General features: G+C 40.9%; 1 protein-coding gene across 1 annotated transcript; it reads right to left on the bottom strand.

Annotated features, from left to right (window-relative positions):
- Positions 1-1,439: 1,439 nt before the first annotated feature.
- On the bottom strand, positions 1,440-24,474 carry LOC138568757 (myosin-4-like). The gene is made up of 38 exons (XM_069646540.1): positions 24,274-24,474; positions 24,020-24,163; positions 22,131-22,287; positions 22,017-22,044; positions 21,791-21,908; positions 21,611-21,703; positions 21,441-21,504; positions 21,252-21,350; positions 20,510-20,613; positions 19,025-19,163; positions 18,371-18,489; positions 18,092-18,241; positions 17,829-17,999; positions 17,439-17,745; positions 17,250-17,323; positions 16,361-16,448; positions 16,140-16,257; positions 15,708-15,831; positions 15,485-15,621; positions 15,141-15,396; positions 14,806-15,048; positions 14,525-14,701; positions 13,592-13,737; positions 13,030-13,120; positions 12,556-12,945; positions 12,341-12,467; positions 10,517-10,635; positions 7,177-7,373; positions 6,906-7,089; positions 6,656-6,821; positions 5,237-5,361; positions 4,823-5,131; positions 4,526-4,729; positions 4,303-4,428; positions 3,810-3,980; positions 3,618-3,722; positions 2,625-2,720; positions 1,440-1,619 (listed from the first exon to the last, which is right to left on the bottom strand). Exons 1-38 carry the CDS (start codon positions 24,472-24,474, stop codon positions 1,440-1,442), a joined length of 5,847 nt encoding a protein of 1,948 aa, XP_069502641.1.
- Between the last annotated feature and the right edge of the window lie 1,785 nt (positions 24,475-26,259).

Genomic DNA, 26,259 nt, shown 5'->3' with positions numbered 1-26,259 from the left:
CAAGTTAGTATAGCAGTTAATTAAACACATGGGTCATTTGGGAAGGGAATTCAGTGAGAGAAGAGTGAGACAGACTTTCTGGTGGCAGATAGACCGGTTGAGGACGTTGTCTGAGAGTACGCCGCTTGAGTTGCCTGTGATAAGACTTTTTGTAAGGATATCTCCTTTAAGTCTGGTTGAAGTTCCAACTGCACCATAGTCCACAGTTGCTCTAGACATGATGGGCCCTTTCCAAAGGCTGGGGAGTGGAACAACATTCATATGGGCCTAAATCAATTGTCAATCTGCATGGGTGGAGGTAAGGCCAGTTAGGAAACTTACTAGTAAATGTGAGATTTCATTCCTAGAAAATGTCATGTTTTGTGAGTACTGTTCCTGACCATTAAGAATAACAGGGCGCAGTTCAACTTTCCCGAAAGGTGTATGCTCCAACACCCTAATGCTTACAAACATATTTGCCTAATGGTGAATCACCCCCAAGATGAGACGTGTTGGCAAGAATCCATTGAATCATTAAAGGAGGCACCCAGTGAGCTCTAGTAACTCCTTTATCATATGCCATGGAGAGCAGTTTGATGGAGAAATCTCCAGGCCAATTGTACCACCCCACCCTCTGTCAATGGAGTCTCCTTAATTGTGTCACTTAAGGTTTGATCAAAGGGAAATCTCTCAACCCTGGTTGGATGGGTGGAACTGTCTTTGTGGAAGTTGATTTAAGAAAAGTAATGGATGTTTTCATGTCTGGACAGAAAGTCTACAGTAAGTTGTATTATCAGAGACACCAAGGGAATCAAGTTGTATAGAAACTGGGAAAACATGTGAGGTTTCACAATACTCAAAATTGCACACAACAGAAATGCTGTGTGCTTGGGCCTTACAACTGGTCTGAATTTCAAGGAAAATGTGGTATGTAAGGCAGATTATGTGTTTTCCTGTGAGCACATCACAACATATTGCTGTAGCAAATTTGACATTCAACGCTCTGTGGAAGCTGTTGCTGTTAATCATGAGAGATCTACTGAGACATATTACATTCATCCAACCATGTGGGGGAATTTTCTTGACAGTCGACAGCTGGTTGATCATTAAATCTTTCAAAAATGCAAGCCCACATGGCTAATATACATTGTACATAGTTAATTCTGTTCTTATGTCCCTTTCTTGTCTTCTTCGAGTTTCCTTTCGTTAGAGGGTGTTTTATTTTTCTTGTCTTTCCAAAGAAGCCCAGAATGTGAGGGCAGAGTTTTCATGGACTTTCTGCTTCGAGCAATCGTAAGGATTATGGGACCAGTGGGTGGGCACTATGATTGCATGGGAGATTACTAATCAATTGCTTTGCAAAGTCCTTGGTAACTTCCCTGCATCAGTCCTAAACTCCTTAAAAAAACTCCCAGATTCCAGGGAATTTATTGGGACTACAATCAACTAACCAGAATAAATTAACTAAATAAGTATATATATGTCCTCTGCTGTATGGAGCTTAACTTGATCCCAGCATCGCGACTCTTAGTCCTGAGTTTATTCACTTGTGATTCTGCAATGTCAGCCCTTTCCTCAGCTTCTTCAAGCTCATGCTGCACTTTTCGGATTCGGGACAGGTGTGCGTTGGCCTGTTCCTCCTAATAAAAGAAAAACAACAACCAAGAATGTAAATTACATTCAGCAAAGTTTGTCATGCCTTACTGACATTTTAGAGTCAAATATAACTAGGCCACTTTTGCATTAAACTTTTCAAAATTCATTTAAAAACGAAAACTAGGACCATATCTAGATATTTTATCATGTTCAATTTTGTGCTTTTGCCTGGGTCGAAAGCAGACATTTGTATAAGGATACACTTCGCTGAGTCTAAATTCAGCATCTCTTCTCGTCTTAAATAGCCGATAGAACCCAGTTGCAGGGAGTAAAGAGTTATTGAGATCAAACTTCAATGTTTTTACTTTATAGGACACTATTATGTGACTGTGTGATCTTGCTCCCTAAAATGTACACAACATTCTTGAAAAGTGTTCTGCAGGATGATTTATTTGAAGGAATAATACTATATGGCCCCCTTTGTTCTGGACATTTTTAGCTTGTCAAGATCTTCTGTCTTCTTTAACTCTTTATATTTGGCATTCATAAAAAATCATGAAAGTCATCAAGTGGATCATGGTAAACCCTACATTTAATCCACACCTTTTTTGTTTTGATGACAAGGTATTTGATTAAAATATTGTATAACGGAACTACATAGAACATATATAATGTTGAGTGAAGAATATAGAAAAAGAAGAAACAATGTTTTAATGTAGTACAAAAAAGAAAGGGGATAGTAATGAGGGGAGGGAAACTGTGGGGGCTGTGATTCTATAGCCCACTTGATAGAGGTAATGGTGGTATTCCTCTATGGGGGTTAAGAAAGGCAAAGTGGCTTGTTAGTAATAGTTTGGGCATGAAAGGGTTATTTCAAATGTAGTATTTGGACAAGCTTTATATTTGAATATCTAGGGTGAAAATGACTCAAAGGGTTGTTTTACAGAATGAAACACATATTATTTGTGTTGTAATTGTACAGTCTTCAGTTCTGGTTATGGCACCATTTCAAAAACTATCCTGGTAGGATACAATACTTTGCAACTTACAGTTTCCTCTGCTTGTCGTTTGTAGGCTTTGACCTTCAGCTGGAGTTTGTCTGCCAGATCCTGCAGTCTCAGGACATTCTTCTTATCTTCTTCAGACTAAAACACATGAAGATAATCATGCAACATGCCATTAATATAAAATAGTGATACTTTTACTTGTGGCAGTTTGCTGGCTGAAAGGAGAAAATGAAATTTATATTGAAAAGAACTAGTAGTATTGTAGTAAAATCATTATGAGGCATGATAGCCAACGATTTAGATGTACATATATGTATATTTATAGACCCCAAATGCAACCTAAGCTTGCATAGTGAGCACCGTGCCTTTAAAGGCCACAGTAGACCCGTTCTCAGATGTATTATTAGTAAGTGAAGAGGCATACTAACGTACTCAGTACAAAACAACTTGTCAAGATGTCGAAATAATGGGGCCAAGAAGCTAATTGCAAATGGTGTGGAAAAAGTAAGCATCATCAGTGTAGAATGAACCTAGGCTTAGGGTCTTGTTGTTTCATCCTTGCTTATTTGTACATCTACTATTGATCTAATCAAATGGCTAGGACTTGTTTAATTCTGAAGACATTTTGTGTAGCTTTGATGTTTGCATTTTTGCTCACTCACACATTCAGTATAGAATGAACCTATGCCTAGGGTTTTGTTGTTTAGACCTGCTGTTTTATTATTGCTTATTCGCACACCTAATATTAACTGAATCGGCTAGTATTTGCTTAATTACCAAGCTTGGACACTGTGCATGTATTAAGGCTTGTTTTGCTGCCCCTGTATTTGTTTAGATTGACTTTCCACACTGTTCATTTCCGCATTTATGCTGTATTGCACTCAACTCAGTATATGTATTTTATATTTGTATTTATGTATTTTGGCAAATGGCAAACTGTTGAATTAAAGCCTGACAATGATGATGATGATGATGATGAGGAAAAGAATGTATTTATGAATGCAATTTAACTGCAAGTGAAAAATATATGCATACCTGGTATGTGAGTTCCTTGACTCTTCTCTCGTACTTGCGAACACCCTTGATGGCTTCTGCGCCACGTTTCTGTTCAGTTTCAAGCTCATTCTCCAGTTCATGTACCTGGGGTGTAATATGAATGTATTGTTATGTATAAACACACACACACCACGAGACACCGTCAGTGTAAAGCTCAGAAGCGTAACTCACTCTGCTCTCCAGTTTCTGGAGCTGCTTCTTGCCTCCCTTCATCGCGAGCTGCTCAGCCTCATCCAGGCGATGCTGCAGGTCCTTCACGGTCTGTTCCAGGTTCTTCTGCATTCTCTCAAGATGGGCGCTCGTATCCTGCTCCTTCTTCAGCTCTTCAGCCATCAAAGCAGCCTTGAAAACACAGAAGAAAATGTGTCCTTAAAACCTTTTCACCTGTGGAATCATGCCAATCATATCAAGGTGTAAAATATGATACAGGCTCTCTGATAATTACTTAGTACATTATTGCGCATTACAGCTTTTTTTTCTGCATCCCATTTGCTATTACTTTTATTTGGCTAACTAATATTAGCGGTTGATAAGTTTCAAGATCACACGAGCACCAATATGATCTCCTACTAAATTGAGCATTTTCAAAGGATCTATTCTTGTGGATTTCTAAGATACAAGCTATATAAAATGTATGCATTTTTTACAGCAGCAAGAAACCTACATCAGTGATGGCCTTTTTGGCTTTTTCCTCAGCATTCCTGGCTTCCTGGATGGCCTCCTCAACCTCACTCTGGAGCTGGGAGCTGTCACTTTCAAGCTTCTTCTTGGTGTTGATCAGACTGGTGTTCTTAAATTAGAGATAGAAGTAGGTTTGAGATGTACTTTGAAAATTCCTGTACAAATGTTGGTGTATCAGTCATCTAATTATAAATTAGCAGCTATACGTGTGAATGCAGAAGCTGCAAACGTTCACTTGCATCAATAAGTTCATGTTCAGCAACTTTGCGAGATCTTTCTGTCTGTTCGAGGGCAGCCCTCATCTCTTCAATTTCCGCTTGCTGCAGGTTGTTCCTGCGTTCAATGACAGCCACCTGTTCTTTCAAGTCCTCTTGTCCTCGGACAGCATCATCAAGATGAAGTTGTGCATCCTGCTCAGAAAGCCGACATATTTAGAGTTAGTTACCGTTAAAACAATTGGACATGTGCAAAATAATAGATTGAGGTCGACCAGATAACGGTACCTTCAATTGTCCTTGCACATTTCTAAGCTGCTTCTGAGATTCAGCGGCTTGACGGTTTGCATGGCTGAGCTGAATCTCTATTTCATTCAGATCTCCCTCCATTTTCTTTTTCAGCCTCAGAGCATCATTCCTGCTCCTGATCTCAGAATCTAGTGTGCTCTGAAGTGAATCCACAGCTCTCTGGTTGTTCCTCTTGAGCTGTTCAATTTCTTCATCTTTTTCTGCAATCTTTCTGTCTACCTCAGACTTGACCTGGCTCAGCTCAAGCTGGATGCGCAGGATCTTGGCCTCTTCATGTTCCAATGATCCCTTTTATGACATAAACACATGCAAGTTAAAAACGTTTTCAATTGAAGGAAGAAGCGACATTAAACCTATTGACGGGGACTTTATAAAAATGTCTCCTTCACTCACTTCAGCTTCCTCCAAGGCTGCCTGGAGTTCACCCTTCTCTTGTTCAACCTGTTTCTTTGCTTTTTCCAGTTCATGAATGGACTTTCCGGTTTCCCCAATTTGTTCAGTAAGATCTGAGATCTCCTCTGTAAGGGAATCACATATATAATGAAGGCACATAATTCTTGAGTGTGGATTTCCCAAGTATAGAATAATCATTTGTTGGCATTCGAGTGATCTTCAATTAAACAAGTGGTTGCAATGATATATTTGACTCAGAATGTTACTCTACCTGCCTAAGGGGATGCAATGACTGGTAGTCTAACAACTTCAATCACAAACAGGAAGGGCGCTCAGCCAATCGGGTGCCTGGAACAGCGGGCGAGAGTACAGTGTGTATTACACGCTGTTTCCAGCCACCAAAGGCCATTCCCCCGGTGACGCCATCTTGATTGTAGAGAGGCAACAGGGAGCTCTCCCTGTTGCCTCCCGACACCCTAAAATAAACCTTACCCTTTCCCCACCCTCCTACCTCCCTCCCTACTTACCTGCTGAACCAGAGCTTTGTGCTCCGCTCCAGGCTCTTCTCCTGCCCACACCGCTATAGAAATGAAAAAGGGACTATGTCTCTTTTCCTATGGCAGTGGCCATCTTTTTTTTCCAGGAGAATGGGCTTGCGCAATACCTTCGGCACCCATTCCTGAAAAAATATAATAATCCCGGGGTGGTAATCGCTATCACCTCCTTGTTGCGGCTGGACTTGGCCGGTAACGGCCCACAGCCCTAGCCAAGGCCCTCTCCTTGCTCAGGCCAGCCTAGTCTTGGGCTGGCGTGCCGTTACCGGCCATGCCCGCATTCCAACGCGGTGGTGATTGCCATACTCTTACATTCAGTGTCACTAAATTCTGACTCATAACATGCTTGATTTTGCCCATTACAAGGGTGGATTCCTTGGTTAGGGCTCTCCTGAATAACCTTAGCACAGAGGGGGATCTTAATGGAATGGGGGCACTAGCATTGAGGGATTGATTAGCTGACTTTAATATAGTGGAAATGAATGCACCCTCTTTTGTGAATTTGGATTTATCTAATAAATTAAAATCAAAATGACCTCTGCTGATAAGAGTAACAGTAATGTTTTTTTAAACAATCTGGGGCATAGCACCTTGTAAGTGACCAGTAATCTAAAAACAGTGTAGCCAAACATCTGTTAGTTACATGAGTCGATTGTGCCTTGCTATTGTGCTCAGAATACCCACATTGGCCTACTCATCTGATTTAGAGATCGTTATTCATGTTCTGGAATACAAATTCTGATTTTTCACATTCTTATCGCAATTAAAAACATATGTCATTGCGTGGAATAATAACCACATTATGTATCATGGTTATTCATGTACTGTATATTGGGTAGCCATCAGCAGGTATCATGAAACTTACGTTGCAGGTTCTTGTTTTCACGTTTCAGGGTTTCGAGATGGTCCAGAGACTCTTCATATGCATTCTTCATCTTGAAGAGCTCAGTGCTCAGGGAACGGGAATCCTTAAGAGCTGCCTCTAGCTCAGCCTGGCCTTCCTCAAACTTCTGCTTCCAATCTGCAAGGACCTGATAAAAACATTGATTTTGTCAGCCTGAAACACTTGCAGAGTATATGATATATTTAATATTATTTTTTGTTTAAACTTTTACCTTATCAAAATTCCTCTGTTTTTTGTCGAGAGCTGCAGCTGCACTGTTGGCTCGCTCTACGTCAATCATGAGATCCTCCACTTCACATTGTAGTCTCTGCTTGGTCTTGTCCAGCGATGCACACTTGGAATTTACAGCCTCCACCTGTTCTTCAGCATCTTGTAGCCTCTGGGCTAGCTTTTTCCTAAACAATTCCCACAATGTAGAGTGCTCTTAATTGAGAAAATCCAATTGCTCAGCAGAATAAATTGTATTATTGAAAATGACATACTTGGCTTCTTCCAGTTCCTCTATGCGCTGAATGGCGTCAGTCTCGTACATGGTCCTCCACTGGGCAACTTCCCCATTGGCTTTGGATAAAGCACGCTGGAGCTCTGCCTTGGCTTCTTGTTCCTCCTCATATTGCTCACGGAGCAAATCACAGTCATGTCGGGCAGATTGCAAAGCATGTGCCAAGGCATTCTTGGCCTGCAAAACAATAAAACATTTATATGCATCTTCACAACTTCACATCTGTCCCCGGTTTCGGTCCAAAGCTAAGAAACAGCATTATAATTGAACCCAAAGGGAAAGGTGCGCTATATGTCTTTGAGCAGATGTTTAAAAAATAAATATATGAAAAATGTCCTCCCACTCTCAGTCAAGCCAACCGCCCACAATTTAGTAGCTCATTAAGTCCATTGTTTTTCTTACTGCGTACTCTTGGCCTCCTTAGAGTAAGCAATAGTGAAGTAATGTTATGAGTACACACATTGTGTTTGGTTAAAGTCAGTGGCATGTATGCACTGCACTTGTAAACCTGATTAAAGTGATTTCTGTGGATTAAGCATTGACTGGTTGATTGATTGATTGACTTATTAATACTTTCAGACCCACAGGCCTTTTATATCAAAGAAACAGTGATACAAAGCACATAACAAATATAACAGATGAATATAAATATTAAAACAAAGTATCAAATACAATTCAATAAAAAGGAAACAGATCCATAATATATGATAAAACCCCCCAACAAAAAAGGCAAATCAGATCATACATCAATGCATCGGTACAACTGTGCTTGCAATCACCATCGAGAAGACATGTACTAGAGCGAGGAAAGATGTACTGTACAATCTCTTACTTTCCAGGCTACATCTAGGAAGGAACCCACATTCCTTGTTACTTTATCATCAAATACTCCCAGCAGCATGGCCATGCCCTGATTGGTAGACCGTGTGCCTTCACCTCTGAGCTTCGGGCATAACTTTATATTCCTCATCTGTTCATATAAGGGGCAAATAAGTAAAAGGTTTGTGTTCTCAACCATCGCCAAGTTACAGCTGCTGGCTTAAGCATTGGTCTCTAGGCCTAAACCAAGTAAAAGTAATGTCACTGAGAGTGTGTACATTGGGAAAATCAACGTCTGTGATGTAATGATTGCTTCCTCAAACCTCCCAAACTTTTCTCAAACTGCAATGCATTTATTATTTTCTATCTTCTTCCTGTTGTTGTTTCTCAAAGTATTGATAGTATTCCCTCAGTGGATACTGAAGTATCTAGTTGTTTGGGGTCATATATTTTCTGTTTGAAAAATACTGGAGAAAGTGCCATTCAAGTTGAGAGCTTTTGGGTAAATTCCATGGAGATTCAATTAGCATGTCTACGCAGTGATAATTTTGGATATGCGTCTGAAACAATTGGCAATGGAAGCAAAGGTAAAGTAACACTATATATGCATTTTAGTGAACTGCTCTGCTATATTTTCTCTTTTTGTTATTGGGTGGGTTTAAAAGGATTATTAACACTTCCAGCGCCAAAGCAGGTGCTACTGAAGCCCTTTGTGCATGCCGGCATTTGGACAGCAGTAGCCGTATTTGACAATTATCTTAACACTGTCTTATCCCTGCTTTGACCCTAGACTTCAACATATACTCTATAGTACACAGTTCAGTTTTTTCAGCTGTGGCTTTGTTTAAGACTATTATCCAAGCCCTTTTAACCTGTCGAGTTTTCTTTGCTCAATTTAATTATTTATTTATTTATTTATTGCATTTGGAGGGGAACCCACAATGAGAATCTCTGTTTTGTCATCGTTGAGACATAAACTTTTTGTAGCCATCCAATTTTGGATTATGGCGTAGATCTTGTTCACAGTGATTGTGTCTTGCTCATGATTGGGAATGAGAATCTGGGTGTCATCTGCAAAGTTTGTGTAGATGACACCCATAGCATCTAGAGCAGCAAATAGCAGTTTTGTGCAGGCATTATAGAGCGTAGGTGATAAGCATGAGCCTTGCAGTACCCCAGTGGGTACTGGTATGAGGTCCTCCGCTTCCTTGCCTAATGACACTCTAGAGGTTCTTTCTGAGAGAAATGATTTAACCCATTATAACACTTAATAACAATTTATTATTCCAACCCTGCCCCTTGCACCGTACTTGCGATCCCTCCCCCCTTTGACCAATACAGATGCACTTCTGAAGCAAAGGTAGTTCCTACTCTGCACTTTAGCCAGTGTTAGGTGACTGTGGATGTGAAAAGAACCAAAGACAACATTTGTATTGCATTTGTTTTCCGCCATTTTGGATATTGCTGACATTGGTTGATGGAATATAAATAATTATAAATCAACTATTACCCGGTAAACTGCATTACAAGACTAACATTTAGCACTGCCTTCTAATCAAAGATCATCTTCAATTGACTGTTCCTTGATACCCAGCCCCCTTGCGTCTCCACCTGTTAAGGTATCTACAAATGATGGGAAAGTTATCTTCGTGAGATAACCTAATTTGAAGATGAAGGTTATTTCTTGTATTTACTGTGATTGAAGAAGAATGGCATCACCATTTAAGGAAAAGATAATTACTTATCTTTAGAGATCATTTAGATTTGCATTTTTGTTCTTTTATTTTCTTGCTTCTACTCCATCTACTTATATTCTTACTTTTTGGTCTGCAAGAAAACACCCTGGAGTCGCTGAAAGTCCTCTTTGGCTCTACATGACGAACCCCATAAACATACTCACGCATGCGCTTGGGGGTATTCCACACTTAGTGGCAGAGAGGGGAGTTCACATTCCACTTCCCTTTGATCCGATCCTTTGTTGTTCGGTTGTCATTATTAAAAAGGGTGCTCTTTGTCCTAGCTTTGTTGTTGACGTTAGTGACATTACAACTGCTCACAGAACAGGTATAAAAAGGCCCATTTTTAAACGCCATGCTATTGTCAATATCTTTATGGAATTATTACATGCTAAATCAATCCTCCAACAATGTACTATAGAATGTAGTCATATTGGTTCAAAGGCATCAGGGGAGGCCTGCTAAATGTTGTGAGGTTTCCCCAGATTCATCCACCATACATATATAGAGGCTTTGGCTGCGTCGTTGCATGAGGGGGTGTAGATAGGGGCTCCCCTGCATCCTGCTGTCTGCAGGGACCCACATGGTGTGACCGCTCTATGATTTTTGTGTCTTGGCTCACCCTAGGCATTCTCTATCAAAGAGGGAAGTTATAATGATCTGCAGTCCTGTCACTATAAGGCAACGAAGCTCAGAAGCATGTGTTGGTGACACTGTCCAATGCTGTAGCTAAGATGGCACTCAGAGAATGCATGTGCTAGATACCTTTGTCTCCTCTTCAAGCTGCCTCTTCAGTTCTTCTGTCTGCTGGGTGAAGGCTTGTTTGCCTCGTGACAGTTGGGAAATCAAAGACTCTTTTTCTTCCAGCTGACGCGCAAACTCACCTTTAATAAAAAGGTCAAAGAAGTTTCAAATATTTTGACTATTTCCGTAGAATATTATTTTCTTCCTTTAGTTGTGGAATTGCAAGCAAACATTCTGTACATTTCTACATTATTGAAAAGTGTTCTGTTAAGAAATATAACGGGAAACAGAAAAACATGCATCCTCTAGACGGCTGGCGACTATGGCCTGCCCAAATATCAAGTTGGGTTGGGTTTTCGAAAAAACATAAAAACTATACAAATTTCGTATGTAAATTCTGAAAAGCTGCCTAGGTTCTGCTATTCGTGGGCTGACATAGGCTACCTCGGATACTGACTTAATTCATGGTCTCTCCTATTTTTCAGAAAAAATGTTATTTATATGTTTATTTGAGTTTCAATAATCATGTTCATTATTTTTATGCATACCCTCACTGGCCAATGTGCGATTATGTCTTTCTAAATCCGACTTCGGTTGCCATTACATGTTCTCTGGCCCAGATATAAAACGTTAAGGGCCTCATTATCACCAGTATTTCCCTTCATAAAAAAATATACTTCAACAATAGCGATAATTGTACAATGGTATTGTACAAAATTACCTACTCCCAAATTTTGATTCCCAAAAGTTCGACCCCCAGTTTTCCGCATATACATATATGGGGGGGGGTTAAAGTGAATAAAAAATGTATAGGGTTAAGGTGGGAGGATGTGGGGGATCTCCCCCCACATACATATTTGCGGAAAATTGAAAAACCTTTGGGAGTTGAACTTTTTGGTTCAGTAAAATCACATAGATCCCCTAGCCAATATGCGATTTGTAATGAGCTGGTCTTGAAAGGAGTGCAACCTATAACCAAATGTCGTGATGCAAAGTGTGCTTTATAATTGGTCAATAAACACTTTGGTAATGATGCTGGAGCGATCTGGACTTTGTTGGCTCTATGCCTGACACTGAAATATGGTGAAATCATGTGAATAATTGAGTATTAGGCATAAGGGAAATGAGTTCCTTTAATATAAGACCAGATAGGTATTTACACCCTATTATAATTCCATAGCTTTGGCAATAGTACATATGTGGAATATGACCAAACTGTTGCTCTGTGGAGCTGTAGACTGCCACCAATGACATTTCTTAAACAGTCACGTAAGGATCCCTAATGAGTCGAAGTAAGGAATATCCTGCATAGCTAAGGGTCAATTAATGTACTTTGATTGCCTGAAAAGTGACTGTATGGCCTTAAACACAGACAGACCTATGATGGCCCATCCGCCTTAGCATGTCCATCTGCTTAAGGAGAAGAAAATAAATGTTCAAGGCCACTTGGAAAATGAGGCAGACATTTGTCTTTCGCAGGGATTCTAGTAGTGAAATAAGTTGGGCTGCAAAAATAAAAATGGCCCGCCATCGTTGCTGGTGTGGTTAGCCAATGGGCTTGTAAGTAAAAGAAGGTTGGTGGCAGAGGTAGATGCGCAGTTAGAGATATGCAGTTCCACAAAAGGAAGTGTGCGCTTTGGAGAGTGATTTTAAATTATTATTTTCCCACTAGGAACAAGAGTCAGGTATTTGATGACTCTCCTAATCACTACTAGGGTTGATCTCCTGCACAACATCCCACTGCAAAGATTTGAATCTTTCTTAGTTTGCACAGGATTTGTGCAAATGTTGTTTACCTGCATGTGCTATATCTTACTATTTTAAAAGTTGTCATTGTAGCCGTACCATTTTCAGTCTGGAAGTGTGCCTTCTGGGTGGTGAGGTCATTAATGAGACGTTGATGTTCATCATGCTTTGCTTTAACCTCGCCAAGTTGGTCCTCCAGTAAGCGGCTCACCTTCTCCAGGTTGGCCTTTAGGTGTAAAAAGGTATGTATTAGTATAAACTGACTTTACTAAAAAGAAATCTGCAGATCAGAATATTGCTTCATAGCTGCTTACCTTGGACTTGGAAACATTCTCCATGTTGCTGGCGAGGTCATCGATTTCCATCTTGAATTCGCTTTTCTCTTTCTCCAGCTTCTGTTTGACCCGTTGCAGGTTATCAATCTGTTCCCCAAGTTCTGCCACGCTGTCTGCATGCTTCTTACGCAGGGCAGCAGCGGTAGCTTCATGCTGCAGAGTGGACTCTTCCAAGTCTCGCCTCATTTTCTGGAACTCTGCTTCACGCTTCTTGTTCATTTCAATCTGGGCTGAAGTGGCTCCACCAGCTTCTTCCAGCCTTTCACTGATTTCTTCCAGTTCCCTGGAGAGATCGGACCTCTGTTTCTCAACCTTTGCCCGAGCTGCACGCTCAGCTTCAATTTCTTCCTCAAGTTCTTCAATGCGAGCCTGAAAGATTAGATTTCTCATTCTATAAATGAGTTTGATCATCTTATAACCTAATTTAACCATGTAATATTAACTTTTCAATACCTGAAGTTCTTTGATTTTCTTCTGCAGCTGGGCTCCCAGAGACTGCTCATCCTCAATCTTGCTCTGATACTGACTTAATTCAAAGTCTTTCCTGTTTTTTCCGAAACATATTTATTAGTGTGTTTAATTGTGTTTCAATAACCATGTTAAGAAAATATAAAATATGATTGTTGATAAGTTGTTCATTCATGTAATTCATTGAAAATAAAACTAATGGTTGAGCAAGGTCTGTTATTGGACACATATGCAACAAATATGTTAATATGCTGTGTAAGTTGTTACAATGAGAAATACACTTATAGATTTTACAAGATTTAACCATTCATTGTAGCAAAGATATTTGCTTTGAATTAGAAAGCTTAAGCTATGCATCCAGCAAATCATCTCTGTATACAATGCACCGACTACACAGACCTATCTAGCTTTCAGGTCACAGTTTCATCCTAGTGAAGTCTATTTAGTTTATACCAATTTAATGTCCACAAGGCACTATATTACTGATCAATAACATGATGAAATAATAATATCAGTGTTCCCCCCCTTTAGTACACTGAATACTCACTTTTTCAGTTTTTCATCACTTTGCTGTTTATCGTTTTCTAGATCCATCACGCTTTCCTGGGAGAGCTTCAGGTCACCTTCAAGCTTCCTCTTAGATCTCTCAAGGTCCATGCGAAGCTTCTTCTCTTGTTCCAAGGAGCCTTCAAGCTGTATATAGTAAAACATCTCTTGTATAATATGATGACATAGAAAGGTGTTTTTCTTTTTTAGTATAAGTGCTGTCTGATCCATCCAGCTAATGATTGTGTACTATCCTATTTGTTGCACAGGATTTTCCCAACTGTGCCAGTGTAGTGGGAAAATGTATTTGTTAATGCAATGTTTTTTTTTAATCATTTTCCTTTTCTTTATCGGTCCGTATATAGTATATGACATGGTGTTTCCACTGACAAAGAACTGCTCTGTAAAGTGTCACAGAAGACTACCTAGGGGTCAGGCCAGGCACATGGCCAGTTCATGGATTTAAGCTGCCCAGACCAAGTGGATTTTTGATGGCTCCTCCCCCTCCATTTGGGCAGATTTTCCTTTAGAAGAACCAACCAGGTTCCTTGGGGCTACAGCTATGGGCAGCCAGGCTGCTGACTACGACTGGCCTGCAACGCGCCTGGCCCAGGCTAGATGATACAGTGATATACCTTTAATTACGATGCAATGAACTACTCCTGCCTAAAATTGGCATTCATTAAAATGTTTCACAATTCCATTTGGAATTGACTCTTGATTTTCCATTCATTTGTAAATTCGGCAGATGTTAGAAGATACCAATTGGCGGAGTAAAGTAGGACTGATACTAAAGTTTGTGTCACGATTAAAATATGAATGCTGCCTTCATTGCTCAAACCTCGGTAGAGTTATTTTACAGTATCACTGGCTCATGATTTGAAGTTTGGGTTAATGTTTTTGGTACATGTATTTATTTTGCACTCATACTTACATCATCAACTTGTTGTTCAAGCTTAGTTTTGGCTTTTGTCAGGGTGCTGACTTTGTCTTCCTCTGCTTGGAGGTCATCCAGGGTCTGCTGATGAGCCTCCTGGAGAGCTTTCTTCTCCTTAGAAACCTTTGCAATGTTCTCATCAAGAACCGCCATTTCCTCAGTAAGGTTTTTGACCTGCACACATGCAAATAAATTGAAGGTAAATCGGTTGTCCTCGGATGTTGACTGTATTTGTACCAAAGGAACATTGTACATATGTTTAAATTTGACTAGTTTACCTTGTTTTCTGTGGCATGCTTTTCCTTCTCTACTTTGGCTAGAATGAGCTCAAGGTCATCAATATCTTTTTTCAGCTCAGAGCACTCATCCTCCAGTTTCCTCTTCTTGGCTGTCAGCTCAGCATTACTTTCCTCCTCATCTTCAAGTCTTTCCGTCAACTCCTTGACTTTAGCCTCCAGCTGAATTTTATTCTTGATTAGACCTTCACATCTTTCTTCTGCATCAGCTATGTTTTCACTTTCCTAATTCAATAATACATGGAAATGTGTTTAGTTATATTTTCCTATGTGAAAGTTAAACTGTTCATATTTTAAACATATTATTTTTCACACACCGATTGGACTTGTAAAGCGAGATCATTCTTCTCCTGCAGAAGTGCCACCATCTTCTCCTCTAGTTCCTTCTTTCTTGCCTCAGATTTTGCCAGAGCTTCCTTTGTCTTTTCAAATTCATCCTTCATGTTTGCCATCTCCTTCTCTGTCCCCGCACTCTGCAGGAGAGGCTTAATCTTAAAGTAAAGCTTCATCCATGGCCAGGTTTTGACGTTCATGAATGATCGGACGTTGTACTGAATGACAAAGATGGCTTCCCTGTTTTGGTTTACAGTAGAGAGAAGGTTAGGGAGGACAGTACATGTCACTAATGTGTGTGTTACATATCAATGCACTCTATTAATACCTTCTTTCCATCATCTTCTTGAATTCTACTCTCATGAGGAACCCCCTACAAGCAGCCTGAGTGCGGGTGATGAGCTCTGCCAGCTTTTCATCTCTCATCTCCTCCAGGGTACCCAAGAGGCCAGCTTTGAAGAAAACCTATAATAAACAAGGGGAAAATAAATACATTTCCCCCAGCAACATTACAAATTTGCATTTTAATTAGTTAGTAAATAATATGTTACCTTTGTGTGTCCAAATCTGTACTGAGTATGATCAACATCAATGGAACCCAGCAACTTCTCGCTCGCCTTCTTGCTGTCAATAAACTGTCCTTCAGGAATAGCGCTTGCATTCAGCACTTTGTACCTGAAATATATCATGCTCGTGGTTTTTGTTATGGTGAACACGAATGCTGCTTTAAATATTAGATTGATGAGAAATATAGTAGACTGTCTAACTTCATTTAGTTCTACATACATCACTTACTAAGAGGATACCTATTATGTGTGACTTCTTTCTGTAAGTATTTGAATACAAGTTTAAAAGAGAGTTACACGTTATCACACAATTTCCCAAAGCATTGCTTTCGTGTAAACTTGTGGTTTCAAAGTATACATGATTATGTTGCATGGTTTTGTGTCAGTTTCTTCTGTTTTCATGCACAGGCATTTTACCTCTGCTTAAAGTCACCATAAAGGATCCTGCTTGGGAACCCCTTTCTGCAAATTCTGATGCCCTCTAACACACCATTACATCTCAGCTGGTGGATCAGCAGGTGGTTGTCCATTACACCTAGAAGCAGAAGGTAAAGTCTCATCAGTTAATTTCATTCTGCTGAGCTGCAAAGCAATTTTGCAATTCTGTATATGGCTCAACCACTTCAGAGACGCTCTACCTGGAGTTTTTGTCTCATTGGGAATCAGGCAACGCACAAAGTGTGGGTGAGTGCTCCTCAGGTTAGTCATCAGCTTGCCCAAGTTTTCCTGTAATGATGAGAATATAATTGTCTTCCAAACAGTGAAATATAGGACTGTGTGCCGAGCAAAGTGATAACAGAATCAGTTAAACTATTTTGGGCAGTGCCGCCTTATTGTTTCTTCTGGTTAATCAGGGATAGGGGTGCAAACGTTTATGTTTCAGTGTACTTAATTTGCACTCGCTTACTTTAGTGGTGACATTGTGGGTTTACATTAGGCACACACACACACACACACACACACAACACTCTTATCAGCCCAACATTGGGTAAAATGTTTCAGGGGAGCTGCAGAGACCCCACTGCAAACGGAGCACCTGATCCATAGCCCTTGCCAGGATTTTCCTTTATTTCAAACCTTTCATTCTTATCTTAAGGAAAGTAAGAAAAAGAGAGACTGATATGGAGAGAAAGGGAGCAGAGTAGAAGGAAAACATAAAGAATGGAAATGAACGCAGATGGAGATTTGTGAAAAGTTAGAAAAAAATTATGCAGGAAAGAAAATGAACATTGAATGAAAGAAAAGTCTGCCACCGACTCATACACATCAAAAAACATCTTTGGACTGTGATAAACCCTTCACACTGACACTGCTGTGAACATGTGCAAAATACAAATGCGTGTAGTGCAAAATTGTTACTGCCTAAAATTCTTTAGAGGCAAGCACTGTGTTCCTGAATGTTGCTAATCCAGAGGAAATGAAAATGCTAATTACATGCTTTTTTGTGGAGCTCAGTGTACCAAAAGACTCTGAATTTTACAGCAGGGCGAATTGTAATGTTCGTGTAGGTGTATCTGCAAAACTCACTCTGAACAAAGCAGACACAGTCTGGAAGGAACCACCCTTCTTCTTCTTTCCACTCTTTCCACCGGCAGCGGCCTCTGGGATTTGAAAGTAGCAAACAGTAACCGTGAATCAGAAATTCTGCAAAAGCTACATACTTTGTGAATTGTGCTGATGTACAATTTTTTAAATGCCTAAGAAGGGAATATTTACCAGCTTCAGCAGCAGTAGCTGTGTAAAGCATGGCCAGCAGTTTAACTGAGGACTTCTGATACAGCTGAATAACAGATTCATTCAGTGGATCCTTGTTCTTCTCCAGCCAGCCGGTGATGTTGTAATCCACGGTGCCGGCGTAGTGCACCAGGGAGAAATGAGCTTCAGCCTTTCCTTTGCCTGGCTTGGGCTTCTCAAAGCACTTACACTTGCCCAGATGCTGGTCATACAGCTTGTTCTTGAAGGAGGTGTCTGTGGACTTGGGGAACATGCACTCCTCTTCAAGGATGGAGAAGATCCCCATGGGCTAAAATATAAGATGTATCTGTGAGCCTTGGGTATAGTTACAAAGTATATACACCCCCAGCCATTCTTTAGAAAGGGACCCACCTTCTCAATAAGCTCAATGCAAGCAGCCAGATCCATACCGAAGTCAATGAACTCCCAGTCAATGCCTTCCTTCTTGTATTCCTCTTGTTCCAGGACGAACATGTGGTGGTTGAAAAACTGTTGCAGTTTCTCATTGGTGAAGTTGATACACAGCTGTTCTAAGGTGTTAAACTGCAAAGTAATGCAAACGGGTCATGTCATTGGCTATCCATTGTTATCCCAATTCTACCAGTACCTCATCTAGCTCAAGATTCCAAACTTACATCAAAGATCTCAAAGCCGGCAATATCCAGGACACCAATGTAGTACTGTCGGGCTTGTTTGGTGTCCAGCTGTTGATTGATACGAATCACCATCCACAAGAAGAGCTTCTCATAAACAGACTTGGAGAGGGCACCAATGGAGTTATAGACCTGGTGGAGGAAGGGTTGCAGCTGTGAGCATCACACAGAGCACAGTCTGAACAGCAACACGTATTCATATTTTTTTATTTAATAAGTACCATGTTAGCAAAGATATGGAGAGAAGTGATGTAGATATACCTGATTAACAGTTTGTCCCTTGGTGACAAATTCGTTGCCGACCTTCACTCTTGGGTAGCACAGCGCTTTCAGCAAGTCAGCTGAGTTCAGACCCATCAGATAAGCAATTTTGTCAGCCACTAGAAGTAGAAAAGAGGTTATAAAGTATAGCATGGCTGTTCCCATTATGCCTTTCTGACACTGTTTTTGAAGCTTTCAGTGCATTTATGAAGGCAGAGTGGCCACCATGTTGATGCTGGTTCATGCTGACGTTTTTCATGTAGAGATTATTGAGTAAAACCAGCTATGTATTTGAAAAATTGATGGTGGCATGGAACTATGTGGTCACTACCTGAATGGGAATAACAGGGAATAACGGAGTAATTTGACGCATTGAAAAGAGCTATTATGTAATGCTATGTTCTGTTGTGTTATGACAATATTCTGCATTATCTGATCACACTTTCTCTTTGCTAATTTGCATCTCAACAAGAACCATCTGCTCCCACAAGGGAGTTGTGTGGAAATGACTACTCTGCTGAAGTACGGGGACGAGTAGTGGCTTATAAAAGCTTACTCGGGCCCAGACTACTACTAAACCAGACAATCAGAAAAGTAAAGCTTTTTTATTGTCTGCATTCCTTTTCTCTACATTAGCACCACTCTGGACCTCACCATCTGTGCCATCGGGCTCAGCCTGCTCCTCACGCTGCTTCTGCTTGAATTTCATGTTTCCGTGGTGCATCACTGCGCCGGTCATCTTGTAGATGCCGTTCTTTTCATCTTGGTTGAAACCCAGGATATCGATGGCATTCTGTGGAGAAACCAGGCACATGGTATTTTGCTCAAGCCAAAATTGACATATTTCAGGGAACAGATGTGTGTTGCTGCTTTGCACTTTTTCATCTATTTTATGTTAAGGGTGAACTGAGCACTTAGCACTGTACACAGACAACATGTGCAGTTAAAAGGGAGCAAACCGAATAAAGCAACACATATCACATCAAACTCTCATAAAGCAGTTTTTAAAATCATGAAATATCACATACGAATATCAGCCCCCAAAATACACTGCCTAAAAGACCTGAGACCAAAGCTGAGTCTTCAGAGTCTTACAGAACTCTAATAAATCCAGTCATTGAGGTTAAGCAGCTTGCAGGGCATGTAAGCAGATAACGTCAGCCCCTGAAAAAGTTGCTATTAGTGAGGAGGACCAGCGAAACCGGGAGACCTCCAACCGGAACAAATACCATCTCCACAGCCCCTACATGTCTGCAATTACTAACCTACTTGCCAAAGAATTTGGGGTTCACTATCCACTACATTCTGGGCTAAATTGGCAACCTTAAAGCAAATATTGGCTCCCAATGGAAGCAAGTGGAGCTGTATGAGAATAGCGTAGATGTGATTAAACCTACTGGCCCTTGCGACCAACCTGGCGGCAGTATGAGGGACAGACTTCAGGGGAGCAAGAGTGACCTGCAGATGAACAGCCATGAATGAGTTCCTCATGGCAATGCGAGAGGTAACCGGAGCTTGAACCAAAAGCCAGAAATTCCAAAATGCAGCAAATGGTTTAATGACAGATGTAGTCAGGGAATTAACATGTGGGCTGAACGGGGGAGAAGACTCAATTAAAAAGGTAAAATAATTAACAAAAAAAACAGTTGATGCACATGGCACTGAAGGCTCAGAAAGCCAAGACAGAATTGAGTCAGAGATGTTAGGAGAAAATAATTAGAAATTAATCTTAGAGCTATTTAGAATCACAAAAGTGTGTATATATGGGGCGCTCCTGGCATAGACCTCAGTAACAGCATGAAACGGATAACTCAAATATTACAAATGTTCCCAGGTAGCAACAAACGCATTCTATATTTCTTTTAGGTGTGCTCAGCTTACATCACAATATCACTTGTGTGACCGTACATAGTATCAACAGTAACAATCTAATTGATAACTGCACACATATATTTCATTTTAATAAACATACACAATAAAACCAATACATCCATATACGTTGAAGGCAATTTCAAAAACAACAACACAGAATAACATCCAACTTATTATTTGGGGTGGGGACTATGGGCTGGTTGGATGCAAACCATTCGAAACCTCTTATGCAATAAAGCACTGTGACATCTGTCTAATGCAACTTACATCAGTTGCCATCAGCTCCTCTTGGTCATCAATACTCTTCACCACAATCTCCCCCTGACTGATGGTCGGGAAGTCGTATGGGTTGGTGGTGATGAGAAGCATTTCTGTGAAGGAGAAACCATTGAGTGAGTGGATTCCTACAGTAAGATCCTGACAATGAGTTACAATAAATGGTCTATATGCAAACCACATATTGCACCTTTAAACATGTCGCAAAAACTTTGCAGCTATCCAGAACCATTGCAGATCAGTCCATCCCCCTTTTGTGCATTGTGTTGGTGGTGGCAATAATTGTGAAACTTCAGCTTTTTACACATGTCCTATTTATTAGGGCTCAACACCTAGTCAATATGAATGATGCTATGTACCCATCAGTCCACCACCCCTTTTCACTCTGGCCCAATTGTAAGAGAGAGCAGGGCTCCACATGTAGTGAGCAAAAGTGCGTCTTCTTTTCGTTTTGATACAAAAATGACGTTCACATGACACAAAGGCTCTGATTTAGAGTGGCTGGCGGAAATTACTTTACACTGGGCATCCATGCATGGAGACAGGCGGATATTACACAAGCTTTCCACTGGAGGATTCCCAGTCTAAAGCCTGTGCAGTGGAAACATAAAATAAGCCATTACCATCAACAGAAAACTAGTGAATTTTACAACTCTTCACTCTCAAAATCAGGACCATAGTTGTACAGATAGTACTGATTGCATGCAGCTGGAAATCCATGCCATGAACTTACCAACAAGCTCTGGCTTTTTGTTGGTCATGACTTGATAGAAGATGTGGTAGCTCCTCTCGGCTGACAGCTGGAATGTTACTCTGGATTTTTCCAGCAGGTCTGTTAAATGAAAGAAAGGTCAAACATATTGTTATACTTTTCTTGGTGATATATTGAAACTTATCTAAGGATTTTACTTTCAGCTCTTACATGTTTCAATGTCTGCGGAAGCCAGTTTCCCTGTAGTTCCAAAATGGATTCTGATAAATTTACCCTAGAGAGTAAACAGGGACAGTGTCTTCAGAGCTATAAACAGGACATAGTCAATGTGTTTTAAAAGTGAGATGTGAGACGGAAATAAATGAGCCTGGAAGACTTACAAAACGGGATGAGTTGTCATTCCTCACAGTCTTGGCATTACCGAAGGCTTCCAGCAGTGGGTTGGCCTGGATGATTTGATCCTCCAGAGTTCCCTATTTGAAGGAAAATTCAAAGTGATGACCTAATCTAACACATATGTTATTAGAAGCTGTAAATATTCATTATGGAAAATCACAAACCTGCATCTTTCCGCTTGTGGCGGGTGCCTCCTTTTTCTTCTCACCAGACACTGCAATTGTTGCAAAGTACTGGATGACACGCTTGGTGTTCACAGTCTTTCCTGCACCGGATTCTCCACTGGAGATACAAGCGGAAAAATTATTTAAACATAACGAGGATCAACCGCATAAAACATGTCCTGCACTTCAGGAACAAAGAAATTCTAGTAATTAATATTTAACTCACGTAATCAGGACAGACTGGTTTTCACGATCTGTTTGAATGAAATAGTTTAAGAAATGTAAGTGCTGGGTAATAAAGATACACATCAAAAAGAGGGCCACAAGGTTAAAGCTTTACCTGTCAGCATGAACTGATAGGCGTTATCAGAGATGGAGAAGATGTGAGGTGGGGCTTCCTGACGCTTCTTGCCTCTGTAGGCTGCGACCACCTCAGGGTTGTACACTGGCAGCCACTTGTAGGGGTTTACAGTGGCACAGAATAGGCCAGAGTAGGTCTGAAATGGAAGAAGGCGATATTAGAAAAACTGAGGCACTCCTAATTTTCAAACTTATGTTATAGTTATACAGCTTTTCTTTACTTTGTTTAAAATGTTTCATTGGTGTGCTGCCTGTGGCCACTATCATAATCATTATTCAATGCCTGGTATTTGCCAATGCTCTATATTGGAATCATTCTCTCGTGGTTGTGACACATTGAAAATCAATCACAGAATCACTTATTAACATAATAATTACTAATTTTCACGCCTATTCCGTGCACTGTGTTCCGCTGCAGCTCTTCTCTGAAATAAGTCTTATTAGGCCTCTTCTCTTCATTTGTGCTTTTGATCTGGATCATTAATCTTCAGCTTCGCTAATACTCCTTGGTCTGAATTAAGTCTCATCCCTGTTTTCCGTAGTGTTCACTGTCACTCACGGTTGCTTGTGCTTAGGACAGCCGGCTTAGCGGGTTACACCAGCTCCTATAAAGTACTAATAACATTGCAAATAGCTGATAGTATCCGAAACATTCTCATCCCACAGCCTTTTGGGTCCATGCATTACCCTTTTCCTCTGTAAATAAGGTTCTTGCTTAGTATGAGAATAATTGCCTGACACACTACAGGGTTGAGCAAATAATTACACGGATTGGGTAGATTGCTTTGGTGTCAGTGAGAACAATGGTGTCCTTGGTTGCAATGATATTATATACCTAGGTCATATTGAAAGATTGCCATAAGAGGTTTCAATTGAGACAACAGTTATTGATGAATTCTCTTGTACACAAGTGAAGAAATTGTCTGTCAGTGCGTGCTCTTAAATGGATGACAGGTGGCCAAGAAAGCAAGTAGAGCTTCCATTGACTAGCCGCACGCTAGATTGTTGCGTAATCAGAGGAAACATATAATGTGGCATTTATACAGCCCACTGTTTGCAGTGGTACTATGAGTCTGTCGGAAACAGAAATATCCTTGTTTTTCATCCAGAGTTGGCAGTGGCAGTCAGGAGAAACCCACGAAAGGTGTGTGTCAGCAGGTACTTGCCCAGGATCAGAAAACACACACACAGCGCATGGGGAGTCCGGCAATCTAAAGGCAGAGAGTACCCTCCTGTGCCAAACGGTCATACATGCGTGATTCTCTTGCAAATGGTTCTGTAATGGAAGGGGCCGGGATAAAGGATAAGTAGGCAGAACATTGAAGCATAGTCAGGAGAAAGAGTTCTGGGATCATGAATCCAGCAAGCAGAAATAGGCACAAAGTACAGAGAAACAAGCACATGTTTCAGCCAAGACATGCAGTGATTTCAAGAGTCGCTATTTCACTTTGTGATGTCAGAAGCCTACTTGCACATGGAAAACATGTTGTGACAAATCAACAAAGAAGTTATTCTGTTTTACCCTTTCCCTAAACCTTAAGAGGGCTATTCAGTTCACAAAGAAGTTATTATTACCTTCTATGTGAATTGAATTGCCCTCCCTAGATTCAAGTCAGGAGTAAATCAGTGATACTCCAAAGTAACTTATTTGTGAATCAGCCCTATCAATGTTAACAAAAATGGGTAGGAGTCTCCTCTGGGCTGTCTTTTGAGAACATGATCAGGTGCCCTTGTCACACAGTGCAAAGTCTGGTATTATGTTTGACACTTTTCAGTTGGTAATAAGCTGTAAAGTAGAAGGGGTACCAGTGTGTGCCGATAGCTAGGGAAGCGCCTGGCTGTCATCTATGGATTTGTCATCGTACTTACATAGATCATCCAGGCCGCGTATCGCTCAGCGAGGTTATACAGCACAGAGGGTTCATTCAGATGGGTCATTATGACCATGTCTTCAATCTTATCGTACTTGGGAGGGTTCTGAGGGTAGACCTGATTTTCTTTGACTGTTACAGTCTAAAAGGAAACAAAGACAGGCAAAGTTAACTGTGGGTACAGGCAGAGTCTTGTGAATTCATCATGATATGCAGGTTTTTCAACTATCGTTCATGTGATATGTTCATTACCCTTCCATCATCTGTCTTGACTGTGACTTTGCCACCCTCTCGGGCCGTGATGGTTCCTTTGACGTAGAGCTCTTTTTCGTCATCCACGTAGCAGGTGTTCTTGGCATCAAATGGCCTGTTCTGGGCTTCCAGACGTTCCTTATCAGACTTACGCAGGTATTGCGCAGCCTCCCCAAACACAGCCATTTCTGAGTCCCCCATGGCTGCCGACTGTTACTACAGAGATTAGAAACAAAATTGGGCTAATTAAATATTAGTAGATTTTATTTTGTAAAGTGATCCACTTTTACAATAAAATCTCAGAGGATAAATAAAATGAGTGCATGTGATTGATTAGTGGGTTGTTAAACATTTCCAAACATTGCATGCTGCCACTGTACACCCCAGTGCATCTCAAGTAACTACAATCTCAGGGGTATGGTGCCTTTTAACTCTAACCTGCTTTTTAGTTTTGGGTGTAAAGTGGCAAAGTCGCAACTATTGACGCAAGGAGGGAGATAACATGAGGAGGGGGACACAGTGGGTGTTGTTTGCTTATTTACCCACCCCGTGACTGGCCATAGTCATGCTAATCCCTATTGCCATTCCCACCCACCGCTTCTCCCTTCCTGCCCAAAACAGGTCCTCCTGGGATTTCTTTGAGCCCACTCTTTCAAGCAGTAACTTCATTGTTTGCTCTCCCAGTGTTACTTGTAAGTAGGATGCTGATAGTTAATGTCTTAATTGCAGCTGTACATGTGCTACTTGTCTAATAAAAAATGTCTTAACCAAGTGTGCCTTCAGCCACTTAATGCATATCTGTTCCTTGCAATGAAGTGCTGCTAAAAACAATCACTGACAAAGCCAACAGTTTGAATTTGTATATAGGCATTAGACAGGTATTGAGCTCATATGCCCAGCCAATCACACCATTTCCAACTGTTTTCATCTTATGGCCAACCAGTTCATGTATGACAGTGCCTGGAAAATGCCTTTTCTGTACCTGGACAAAAGCTAAAATATTTGTTAATTTTACTCCGTAGGTGAGAACCACATTTGTTGTGATCTGTTAGTGTGTTTGCGGGCATGTGAGTCTTTTGTTGTCGTCCTCAGGTGAGGTCCATGTAGGAAGGTGGTCACTTTACTAAAGAATCAGCACTATTGGCAGTCATTTCATGGTACCCTTGTTAGATATCTCTGCGGATTGGCCAGGATTGATGGAGCAGGGAGAGATTGAAGGGGCATCTCCTCTCCTGAACTGGGGTCATCTTTGCCACTGGGCATGTTACACACAGTTACATGAGGCCGTCAGTGTATTTTGCTTGCGGACTCCAGAACCTTGAGTTAAAAATATGCCTCTGTTTTTTCTTATGAATGCGAATCACTGAACTCTAGCCACACCAACTAGAGGACCATAGCTTTGTGAGCATATTAAGTCTTACGGGGTGAGGAACTACACATATGTTGTTACTGAGCATGCCTCATATTATGATGGGAAAGCATATGAATCGAAGGGACTGCCTATGCAGCATTACTAGGGGGCTGAAGGGGCTATAGCCCAGATAGAAGCTCAGGGGCTACAACCAAAATGCATTAGTGTAGCCATGAATCTTTTCCAGACATAGCAACACGCCTGTGTGCTTTCATTAACATGCCTAGGCAGCGGTCATGCCAAGCTTTTGCATATTGAGGGAGGCTGCTTGCGCACGCCTGCAGACAAGGCAGGTACAGAGACCATCTATCTAAATACATCAATATAGAGTCTCTTCCACAGCGCCTCGAAACACATTGTGCATAGGCGCATTATAAATACCCAATGGATAAAGTGGATGTTGGGCCACAGAGTTCAGGTGGATGGACAGCCAAGGGCATCAATCTACAGTCCCTTCCACAGTAACTGCCATACAGTGGATGCTTAGTCATAGAGTCCAGTTGGCTATACAGGCCTTCTAACGACAAAAATCTACAGTCCCTTCCACAGTAACTGCCATACAGTGGATGCTTAGT

The sequence above is a fragment of the Ambystoma mexicanum genome, chromosome 2q (assembly GCF_040938575.1).
Source record: "Ambystoma mexicanum isolate Mex_15411 chromosome 2q, UKY_AmexF1_1, whole genome shotgun sequence".
Lineage (NCBI taxonomy): Eukaryota > Metazoa > Chordata > Amphibia > Caudata > Ambystomatidae > Ambystoma > Ambystoma mexicanum.
This window is presented reverse-complemented; position numbering and strand designations above follow the sequence as displayed.

Coding starts and splice junctions, on each gene's coding strand:
- LOC138568757 (XM_069646540.1), bottom strand. CDS start 24,474: ATGGGGGACTCAGAAATGGCTGTGTTTGGGGAGGCTGCGCAATACCTG. Junction 22,288..24,019: donor ACGCGGCCTGGATGATCTAT/GTAAGTACGATG, acceptor CTTCCATTTCAG/ACCTACTCTGGCCTATTCTG. Junction 15,397..15,484: donor AAGAAGATGATGGAAAGAAG/GTATTAATAGAG, acceptor AAACCAAAACAG/GGAAGCCATCTTTGTCATTC.